At 37.9% G+C, this 11,725-nt stretch overlaps 1 protein-coding gene across 1 annotated transcript; it reads right to left on the reverse strand.

Annotated features, from left to right (window-relative positions):
* Positions 1-4,814: 4,814 nt before the first annotated feature.
* tnni2a.2 (troponin I type 2a (skeletal, fast), tandem duplicate 2) lies at positions 4,815-10,564 on the reverse strand. Its single transcript, XM_068312370.1, has 7 exons — positions 10,480-10,564; positions 7,290-7,325; positions 6,892-6,928; positions 6,681-6,809; positions 6,422-6,511; positions 6,123-6,299; positions 4,815-5,988 (listed from the first exon to the last, which is right to left on the reverse strand). Exons 2-7 carry the CDS (start codon positions 7,298-7,300, stop codon positions 5,908-5,910), a joined length of 525 nt encoding a protein of 174 aa, XP_068168471.1. The 5' UTR covers positions 7,301-7,325; positions 10,480-10,564; the 3' UTR covers positions 4,815-5,907.
* Between the last annotated feature and the right edge of the window lie 1,161 nt (positions 10,565-11,725).

Below are 11,725 nucleotides of genomic sequence, written 5' to 3' on the forward strand. Positions count from 1 at the left end.
AGTGAATGTTTCATGTCACTTTTAAATATTGCTCAAAATAAAGTGCTTAGCAAGCTCGCATAAGTGTGATCTATAAATATCACCGGCTGGCCTGGTTAGCATTTCATCTTGGATTGAAGATTTGACTTGTGGATCTGTCCTCAGAAATCTTTCCAGACCTTTCTCTGGTCCCAGAGGGTCTTCTCATATTAACACTTGTGGTATAAAAATATGTGGGATGCTGGCAGGTAGGCAGGAAGGCAGGTTTAATGTGGGTAATGTTACATCGTGACTCAGTTTTCTCAGTTTTTTTGTTGATACGGAAAACAGCAGTTGGCTTAAAAGGACTTCGAAAAGGTTTGTGACATCTTGTCTTACTTGTTTAAAAGTCAGAAAAACACCCCAATCATTGTTAAACCACCAGAGCTTTTTATTATCATTCTTAGCCATGGCAGCGGTGCTGCTGTTCCATTTCAGGAGGTAAATTCGCTTCACTACATTCCTCCAGACTGAAATCGTCACAGGATGGATTACCACAAAATCCTGTGGAGACATGTCATATTCCCCAGAGGATGAATCCTAATAAAACACAACTTCATTTCATCACCTAGCATCAACAAACCAAAATGGAATTCTTCCAATAATTTTGATTCAAAAACAAATAAATAAAAATAAATGAAAGACTTTATCATTTTTCCTGACTTTATTTTTACCTCTGATAAATTCTGTGCAGGTTTGCAGTAAAGTTTTAGTGAATAGACTTATTATTATTATTATTATTATTATTATTATTATTATTATTATTATTACTATTATTTATTATTATTATTATTATTATTATTACTATTAAATATAGATCCAACTCCACCAGCTGCAACATTAAAGTGACATTAGTCTACATGAAGGATTGTAATTCAACACTGACATTTTGTAGCACTTACACTCCCATGTACATGCCATTAGTATGTTTTATATTTGAATATGTATGTTCTGGTTTTTTTTTAATGTACAACAAGTCAAAATTTATTTCTATGACACCAAAATGGGCCCGAACTCCCGAAACATGATTTAAAATATATAACAGATGCCAGAAAAACAATAATCATGACACCAAAAATAAAATGAAGTTCAGTAACTTTAAAATAAAGAAAAAGATGTCAGGAAAAGCCAAAGAGAGGAGACTGTTTTTTTTTCCAGACTTTCATCATTACGTTTTTTCTTTCCAGTTAAAAGCCAAGCAGCCTGAATCATCTGCAAACGACAAAGAACTGACAGATTGGTGTGCTTCTTATTCAGCTGTTTTCTGACAGTACCTCCATTCCTTCACTAGGGGGCAGCAATGAGTAACGCCCACAAACCAGGTTTGAAGCTGAATGTTTGCCTGTGATGTTTTACAGGGATGGCTGCTGTGCATTATTCTTTGAGACTAAACAGGTCTGGAACAGAAAGCAATGGTCCAAACAACCAGTACTTAAACTGGCCCCACACTGTCAGAGGCGCTGGTGTAAACCATCACCTGTTACCTCTTTACCAGCCATCAGCTCAGACCCACTAACCATCAGAGGTGTCTAAGCTAACAGCATTTAACAGGTCAGAATATAAGAAACGTGGGCCGAGGTTGGAAACGTGGTAGGAGCCTGTGTGAGGTGCAGACAGCAGAGATTATGTAGGTATGCTGGGAATGTTGTGATGGAGGTTGACGCTCGGGGTCAGGTTCATCCTTCCGATAGGGAGACTGGCAGGTATTTTAGACCAAGATGTCCGGCCTACAACTTGAGCCTCAGGAATGTTCAGTACGACAGGTTCGGGGTCTGGAAATGTGATTGAAGCGTGTGGCCTTTCCTCACTATGTGAATGTATTAGCGGCTATATGTATATGTTTACATAGAGTTTGATTCAAACTCCTGATGTTGTAGTAGTAGCACCAGCAGCTGTAACTGCTTGGATTCATCCACCATCTGGTGGACGTTAGCAGCGTGGAGAACGCGTGCTTGTCGCCACCCCACCGAGAACGTCTGCAAGCGAAGTCAACATGTATACAACTACGTGGCAAAAGTTTGACTGACTTCAATCCATACTAACTTATTCTGTTAGCTTTCAATAGAATTATTAGGGAATAGTTCAGGTAATTTCACTTAAAAGTTCAAGTAATTTTACTTTGGCACAGGAACAATTCAGGATCTCCAAAGAGCTGCCCGGAAAAGTTGTTGGGGAGAGGACTACCTTGTTTAACTTGCTGCCACGACGATCAATGCCAAGTACTCAACGGTTGGATGGATGGATGGATGGATGGATGGATGGATGGATGGAAGGGAAACAGGTCGGGGATTTTGAAAGGGATGACTTTCACAAAAAGGTGAGGTTCAGGTTGTGAGCAGCACCTAGTGGCCATTTGAAGAACTGCAGCTTTAAACAATGTTTTTTAACCGATTGGTTAAAACAAGAAGGATGCTAACTGGTTCACACCTAAGCCTTGTTTGAAGATCTATTGGCTTCAAAATGAAGACATAGAGGACTCAAAACCAGGTAAGTGAGAGAAAATATAACTGATGCCCGGAGGTGTGGGACCAGTAACACTAAATGTGGTCTTCACACTTGATACATGTTCATCAGAAGAAGAACTCACCTCCTGTTTAATGCCCTTCTTTTCTCACTGTGGTTGTGATGCAGATCAGTGTTGCCAGTCCTAGAAAAACAGAAAATTATTGTAAGTACAGTTGTAGAGAAGTTAAAAGGAAGACACACCTCATCCGTGTTGAGTATTCATTTTCTGTATCTGTCAAAATGTTAGAGGTAATATTAATCCCACAACACAATGACACATCTCCAATCTCATTCTTACTACTGTTGTTTGCACCTTCCACTTCTCTATCAACACCCTCTTGGCAGATTCACAAACTTTATAAATTTATAAGCAGTATCATCAGCCACCACCACCAGCATCTGGACTCCACATGCTGCTCAGAGAAGAAATCCCTAAGTCCCTAAGACTCTCTGATTGACTTAACAATCACATATGGACTGCTCTAAAACGTATTTAACTTAATAGTGTCTGTTCTGATCAACTTCATCAATATTCATCAATGTATATGCATCAGTTTCAGTTTTAAACATTAGAATGTATTAGTTGGATGTCAGGAGGTCTTGGCACCTCAAACGTTCGGTTGTTTCTCACCTGAAGGAACTTTTCCTTCATGTTCAGCAGGATAGCGATCACATGTCTTCCATAAAAGGAGAACATTGTTGGATGCATTATATAGTGTGTCAGCGTCATCACTGTGTAGCTCAGTGTGGATGATGCAAAATGCAAACTGTTGTAAGACCTCTGTAGAGCTCTGTTTGCTCATTTCTAATTCTGGTCAGTGTCTAAGTCTAAGTGAAGGGGCAGCTGTTATTTGATGATATGATACCACCAGCAGCGGCGGTCAAATATAACCTGCAGAAAGGGTTGAAATGCCAAACACAAAACATTGTTGAGGCTCTAAGTGTCTGTAAGGTTTAGAGAGAAGCAGAGAATGAAAGCGGTAAAGTAAATCATCAGTCGTCTGCCCATAACAGAATCTCTCTCTGGTTTGAGAAGCCTGTTATTTTTAGCTAACTGCAGGTCAGACCGCAGATCAGAGGTCGACATTGTCGGGATTATTACGGGATTTTAGCACCGCAACATTGTTTGGTGGAGATCAGGAGTCAGCAAGAAACACAAGCCTTGAAACCGACTGTCTGGCATCACCACACATCGTGTTTGACCGTTTGCTCAGCAGAATTCAGGGCAATTTCCTTGTTTTAAGTAGAAAAGTAGAAATGGAGCATACCGATGTTATTTACAAAATATTTCCATGGAGTTTAATTTTTTTTAATTTCAGCATTGTTGTTGTTTTTGTCGCTTTTTGTTTTACTCAAATCATTAAAAAAAATAATAATAAAAAAAAATAAGATGGGGCTCATGTTTATAATATAATGAAGCAAAGATAATCTGACAGTAACAACAATCTGAATGAACCTACCTCTGCAGAAAACTCAACATGATCACATTCAGGCCCATCTGCAAGAGAAAATAAAAGAAACATATCAAGCATTTGTTTTGAATGAAACACAGTTTAAACATGATATCACTTCTTCATAGAACTCACCCAATCGGCTCCAGAAAATGCTGGGATTTTTCTTTTTGCACATCTGAGCTTACAACAGAGAGAGTTTTTCACTGACTCAAGGAAGAAATCGATGAATCAGGAGAAAAATAAGCTCTCAGTGTTAGTGGTGAATAAATCTCAGGACAGTCGGATTTTCAAATGAACGACTAAAGATTCTGAAGGCCTGTGAAATATTAAAGTGGCTTAAATCTATAAGTATAAAGATGGTCGATGAAGATATATCAACATTTTTTTGCAATTTTTTAAGTCTTCGGAAGTATTTCATGCTAACAGTTTGTGCTAATATCAGCTAATGTATAGTTTAATTTAATTTAATTAATTTTCAAAACCTTCAAAAAAAACAAAAACATTGATTTTTATTTCCTGAATATTCTAATATTTTTAAAACGCTTTCAAATCCTCCTTATAATTATCACTAGCACCTTTATTTATTTATTTTTTACATTTTATGTTGCATTAACTCATGGCATCTTGTAATTGTGCAGGATGAGAGAAATTTAACACAATTTCTACCTTCAATGAGTCTGGCTAGTGTAAAGAAATGCACTCACGACGATCAAAAGAATTCTTCTGATTGAGCAAAGACACTTTGGCATAAATCTGAGATCTATATTCACAGGATTTGGCAGAATGAACTTGAACGAACTAAGAATTTACAAATTCAACAAGACTTTGAACAAGATGAACATGAAGCTTTCGTATTTAATGTGGCTGCAACCAGATGAGAAAAGTACATTACAATTTCTGAACAGTTCTGAAAGTGCAGCATGATGTTTTTGAATACAGACTGAATTATACTTCTGCAGCAGGGGAGTTGTTTGTTTGACCTTATTTCATCACCAGGCTGACACAAACAGGAAGAAACAAAGTTATGAATAAATTCCACATTTGAATTAAACAAACTTTGCCCGAGCCCAAAGCATTAATGTTATTCTTATCTTTTAATGCAGAAGAAAAAATATTTTAAGACAATCACTGGTACAGGTGTGCATGATGTTTCTTCTACAGTAAACAAATAATAGCAAAACCTATTTTCACCCGAGGTTTTTATATCAATCAATAATCACTTTCTGATGAGGATAAAGATGGGGCAGTGCGGTACCGGCGTTGGTTTGAGGGAGAAGGTGAAGCATAATTTTAATTTCAGGAGCACAAGTCAGCCACTTAAGAACGAGTTTGCGTCACCACTGACACCAGTACATACAGTACAAATATCACAGTACAGTGTCAATACAGGCAAAAGCAGAGGGCAGCTTCCATTCAACTGAAGAGTTCTGTTCCAAAGCAACATGTTCATAACCACCCAAACCAAACCCCATCCCATCAGCCTCAGCTCACATTGCAGATGTCCTTTATTTTGAAAATCAAAACTGTATCATTAACCTAATGGTTGGGAATAAATGCATTCAGTTACTTCTAATATCAAACAGCTGGAACTCATAAATTGCATAGATAACATTCTGGTTTTCATTTAGCATACAAGAATATTAGATAATAATAATAATAATAATAATAATAATAATAGATGAGCTATCGTCATCATTTTTAACATCATGTGACACCGATGAAAAGGTAGAGGACTTTCATCACCTACTGAACCATTAGCTTAAAACCCATTCTTTTACAGCGTATAACGTTCTCAACAATCTCATCTGTTTGATAAGGTAAGGGTAGGTTTTATAGGGGATATGCAACGTTTTGGAATAAAACTCTTCAGTTACAAGACCTGAACCTGAATTCTGTCCTGAAAGGCCCAACAATCAGTGGCAGATCCCGTTTAGCTATCGAACATCTTCTTCCTATCGGATTTGTCCTCAATGTTCTTACGCCAGTCTCCTACGTCACGCAGCTGCTTTTCCTGTGAACACAGACAAGGTTCGATTCATTAAAATTAAACCAGTGCTCTAAAAACAAAAAAAAGGAAAGAAGGATAAAAAGCAGTGGAACAGAAAAATGGATGAACTCCTGGACTCCTGATCAAGCAGGTCTCACCTCCTCCTTCACCTCCTTCTTGACCTGCTTCAGGTTGGCCCTCAGGTCCATGTTGACCGTGTGTTTGGAGCCCAGCAGAGCTTTCAACATGGCATCAGCGGACATGCGTACTTTCTTCAGACGGGGTCTCTTGAACTTGCCCCTCAGATCCACGATCTTGATGTTGAGGTCTCTGACCTACAAGAAGAATCCGGACAGAGAAAATCATTTTCATTTAAACGCTGCTGTTAAATTAAAGATCATTTCAAGAAAAACGAACTTAAATCAACTTGGAAAAAAAACCTGTAAAAGTGTCTCACCTCATTCAGAACCATGTTCAGTTTGAACTCTATGCAGTACCGCTCCTCCTCACTGATGTCAATCTGCTCATGGAGTTTCTTGCACAGTTCCTGCAAATAAAACTCTATGAGATGATTGCAAACTTACAAAATAAAAGTGACATAAACTCGGCTAACATGCAAGTTCATTTGTAAATCTGAGCCACAAATAAAGCAGAATAAATGAGAGAACAAGGTAGTTTTGTAGGATATTAAAGAACCGAAAGACCCGTCGCCTCACCACAAGCTCATCCTTGGAGTATGGCAGCTCCAGGGGAGGACATTTGTCCGCCAGGAACTTCTCCCTCTCGTCAACCTTTTTTTCTGCTTCAGCCTCCAGTAAGTTATTGGCCACCACCAGCATACAGCTCTGTGGATGACATCATCACGCGTGTTTAAATGTGCTCAAGTTAAGCAGCATCATCGCCGATAATAATGTTGTCGCGTCTTACTTTCAGTGTATGCTTACGCCTCGCAGAAAGTCTCTTCCTTCAGATGAGAAAAGAAAACAGGATTCAAACGAATGAAATAATAATAATTGTCACAAAAAAAATACATTCTTTGAAAGGTTTTTAATTTTTCCTTCATCATTTTTTAAATTTTGCTACATTCTTTCTCACGAGACTCTTACCCTTAATTTTAGTAATAATGACTCAATAGGGTAAAGTTAGTGGATATCGTTAGTTTGATGAGAGTATAAAAAATGTAGTTATGGTTAATCAGTAGAAATATTTATAGGAATTGTGATATAAACATTTAAAACATGCATCAAAGAACACCTTTGATAAATGCTAGATTTCTCTTGTTGAATTAAAGCAGTCAGAAGATTCAAAGTAAAGACATTACTCACTCATCTGCCATCTTCACTGCAGGATCCGGAGATTATCTGGTGAAAAATACATAAAAGAACCCATTAAAACTACATTTTCACCTTTTTATGTGACTGAAACATGGATCCTCCTGCAAGCAGCTTTATACTCTGCCGCCACCATCAGCAGTTGTGTCCTTTAGTGCACGAAATACTCGATAAAATCTTTATTCATCTTGATTCAAAAGTAAGTTCGTTTAAGTGAGGAGGCAGAAAAAGACAGGAAAAGCTTATTTTGCCTTTAATGATAGGGCAGTTGAGGATATGACAGGAAATGGGGAGAGAGAGAGAGAGAGAGAGAATGAGGGGATAGACCAGCAGCACGAGGACTGAAGCCTGTGGACACGGGGTCGCGTGCCTGAACCCCTACGCCATCTGTGCCCGTGGCTACTTCATTTGTACCCATGTGTCCTCCTTCTAATTCCTTCTGGCTGTAGACACTCACTTGTCTCACATTTCATGTTTGGCTCCTGTTAATTCTATCTTAAGGTATCACGTTAATTCCAGGAAATTTCATGGAACTGAACTTTGGAACCCAAACCACGTTAATCCCTTTGAGTACCCCTATTTTTAGCAGCGTGGCCCCGGGGGAAGTAGTCCAACACTGGTACAGTTAAATATTGAAGCAGCTTTTGGAGATTTTGTCATGATGTTTGGTCCAGACATCTGCAGACCTCAGAACATTACCCATAATGCCATCTGTTATCTTACAGCGACACCAGGGGGTTAAGATTTGGACCCGACAGAACGCGTGAATTCATGCTGGCTTAATGCACTGAATTTATAGGCTAACATTTTAGAAAGCTGTTTACTTTATTGCAAGCCAAATGTTGTGTTGCTCACTTGATTCAGCGTTGCATGTTTGCATGTTAACATTACACAAATTCAAATTGTTATTTCTGAAACCTCAGCTATGCATTTAGTTTTAACAGATTAGCATGCATTTTTAGCATCTTCCTTATTCCTCTTGTTGGTTCCTGGGAGTAACAATTATCCTCTGTCTGCATCACCAATGCATACCCACCAAAAATATTTGCAGCGCAGAAATGAATGAGCTTCACAAGCAGCAGTATGGACACTGCAATACACATACAGTCCTGGAGCCTCCCAAAACAACTACAATTTAAAATGATTATATTACGGTTTCAGCCACCATCACAAACACAATTTTAAGTGTACATTAGTACTACATTGAACAACGCTAAAGAAATTCTATTCATCATCAAAACTTCATGCAAGTGACTGTAGATGTATCACGATTGTTCGCTGAAGTCAATGTGCTTATTCAACTATGCAAATAAATAACAGTGTATGTATGCATTTGTGTGTATAAATACAAGAAGTCATTTAGTTGTTTTATATTAATAATAATAATAATAATAATAATAATAATAACATATTATTATTAATAATAATATATTATTATTATTAATAATAATAATAATACAAATATATTATTATTATTATTATTATTATTATTACTATATATATGTTGAGAATATACTGTATGCTGGATCTGAGAAAGCAACCAGCTACTGAGAGATGAATGTTATTCTGTTGTACATATATTAACATGGAACGCACTGTGGTTGACTAAATGTACTTAATTACCTTTCCACATTGGCATGAATAGATCAGATTGTTTCTGTACCCGGCTGGGGGGGGGGGCTTTGAGGCCTCTTTCGGAGGTCCGACAGTCTCATCAAAAGCTGCCTGAGCTGTTTGTTTGGGGGCTGTGACAGAGTAGTGGATTAGGACTCTATTCCTAGACCACAGCTGTTCTGAACATCTTCATTATGGAGAAGAAAAAAAAGACTGACAGCAGACTTGTCTTGAAAGAAAAGAAGTCTGACAACCACTGCAGGCATCCAAGAACACATAGCTGGCCCAGGAACAAATGGACTTCAGCTGTAAACCAATAGGACGCAGGAGAGGCATCTCCAGTGCTAACAATGTATTTTAGGACGCCAGAAACTGAGAAGACGTTGAAAAATGTTAATCTGTTTAATCTGAAGATGGAATGGTATCTGCAGGGTTAAATTAAGGCCCTGAGTTTTGTCTTAAGTAGGATCGTATGTGTGTATGTGTGTGTGTGTGTGTGTTGTGAGGGAGGGATTGTCTCTGGAGGAAGGGTGGAAGAATTCACGGTAACCCAACACCACAGAACGTCCCTCAGACGAACAAGACGTTAGGACATATTACAAAAATAACTCGTTGTTGGGTTCCCTGCAGACACAATTCATCTGCTGCACAATGACAAAATACAGACATGAGGATACAGCAGCACGTGAATGTGATGCAAAAATATTAATCCATTAATATATATGGATTAATGTTGTATTTGTATGTCTCTAAGGTAAAGAAAGTAAATTAAAAGGTTAAAAAAGGACACAAATAGCTCGTCCTTTGCTACTGCTTGGTGTTCAAACACTTCTACAAAGGTGAATGAATGAAGAGAAACTCAAAACTGAAGATGGGGGATTAAATGAGGTGTGAAGTGAAGAGGAGTGAAGAGGAGACTGGCAGCTACAGCAGATTAGACCCAGTTTTCCTCTGAAACCCCGGGGCGCTGACAGGAAGATAAACACTGATGGATCGATTTCCAAGTTCATGCCTTGTTGTGGTGTTGCCTTTCAGCGTGTCACATCGTCGGATCATACATCACTAGTTTACAACTACAGCAGAACAAGCTTGTGTCCAAATGTTTTTAAAAAAAGAGACAAAAACTAATACTGGATGCACAATGAGAGTTCTCCTGATGAAATAATCTGTAATGTTGTCTTTAACCTTTCACCAAATGTAAACGGTTTATTAAAGCAAAGTAAAATCAATGCTAAAACATTTCAGTCCTGTATCAAAATTCCCAAAATCATCCAATCACTGTGCCTATTAGTTACTTAAACTAAACCAATGAAGTGACAGCATCCTAAAAAGACCTGGTAGAACGCAGGCGCCAGCCGGGTCACATGCTGCACAACTGCAACCATCAGAATTCACCAGGAGCTCTAATAAGATTTAAAATAAAACCTTTTTCTATAAACTTTTAATCACAAAAGGCAACATATTCACAAGACAAACTGCTGCCATGCAAAGAACTAACACAAGCAAACACAATATCCCATGCTTTTATTCTTCATGGACTAAGAAAACGTCAGAATGGAAGAGATCTTACTTTATCGTCGGACCGGACGGCTGGTCGGAGTCACACAGACACAGGATGAGTCGCAGGCAGACCAAGTGTTAAGTAGGTATATATTGCAATCACTGATAGCCCTCTAAATCCTCCACTTTCTCTTTATGGTAGTGGATTACTGGCCACACCAATGAGCTGGCAAGGTCATGAAATACAGTACAGTGTCATCTGCCCTCCCCCTTCCACTTCTCCATTATAAATAACCCGCCCTTTAAGATTGTTATCTGTATTATTCTGTCCCATTGAGCGTCTGATGGACAGAATTCTGGAGAGAGAATCCACCACAGAGGAAATACTCGGAATCATCATCATTAAACATTTGATATTTTTACATTGTTAACATTATTATTAGCATTACTATTAGTTGCGGTATTTTATAATACTTTTTCATTTTGCCCCATCACTTAAATTCAATGTGATGGGGCAAAATGGGGAATTGTGCTTTAAAAAGGTGAAGTTAATTGTTTTTGTCCACTTCACAATAAACAATCTGCATTTTTTCCCCCCATCTTATTTTATTTATAGACCATAAATAAAGTATATGTTCCTTCTGCATCACTGATTAAGGTGAAAGTGTATTAATAATATTCATAATTCTGATTTTTTTTTTTTTTTTTTTTAAGCAAACCAAACCTTGTAGGTTTTTTTATGCTTTGTGTCCCTGTATAAAAACTCCTGACCATCACATCTGGTGATAAGAGAATTGATTTTGTTGATACAGGAACCTTTTTTTATATGTGGGTTAGGTTCATGGGACAAAGGAAGTTGTACTCACAGTGTGGAGCCCAGCGTCTCCGAAGCAGGTTCGCCTAAATACCTGAAAAAGTGACGAAAAGTTACCAAAATCATGCAAAATAACAATGTTTGAACATCGACTAAAAAGTTTACAGCAAAAAATACATTTTACTCTTTATATTTACAATATTTTATTATTTTACCATTCATGATCTATTTCTAGAACATCCTCTCGAGGCTAAATTACACTTACAACACACACATACACATAAAACAATAAAAGTCATTCATTTGTTAAGGGAAAATTCTACTCACCAAATCTGAAATTCTGTTGGATTTGAAAATGAGATGTTAAAGAATAAATGGGTGCATCCTGGTTGCCCTGGGGGGCCACCATCACTCGCTCTACGTAAGAGCCGGTATTAAATACAAAAGAGCCAAACGAACAGCTGGAAACGAATGACAAGATTTAAGAGAAGTCAGACTCACA

The sequence above is a fragment of the Antennarius striatus genome, chromosome 4 (assembly GCF_040054535.1).
Source record: "Antennarius striatus isolate MH-2024 chromosome 4, ASM4005453v1, whole genome shotgun sequence".
NCBI classification, from domain to species: Eukaryota; Metazoa; Chordata; class Actinopteri; order Lophiiformes; family Antennariidae; genus Antennarius; species Antennarius striatus.

What these genes read in the sequence shown, in the direction of transcription:
- tnni2a.2 (XM_068312370.1), bottom strand. An exon ending in GGCGTAAGCATACACTGAAA is followed by an intron (nt 6,810 to 6,891) that starts GTAAGACGCGAC and finishes TGTCATCCACAG; the next exon opens with AGCTGTATGCTGGTGGTGGC. An exon ending in TGAACATGGTTCTGAATGAG is followed by an intron (nt 6,300 to 6,421) that starts GTGAGACACTTT and finishes TTCTTCTTGTAG; the next exon opens with GTCAGAGACCTCAACATCAA.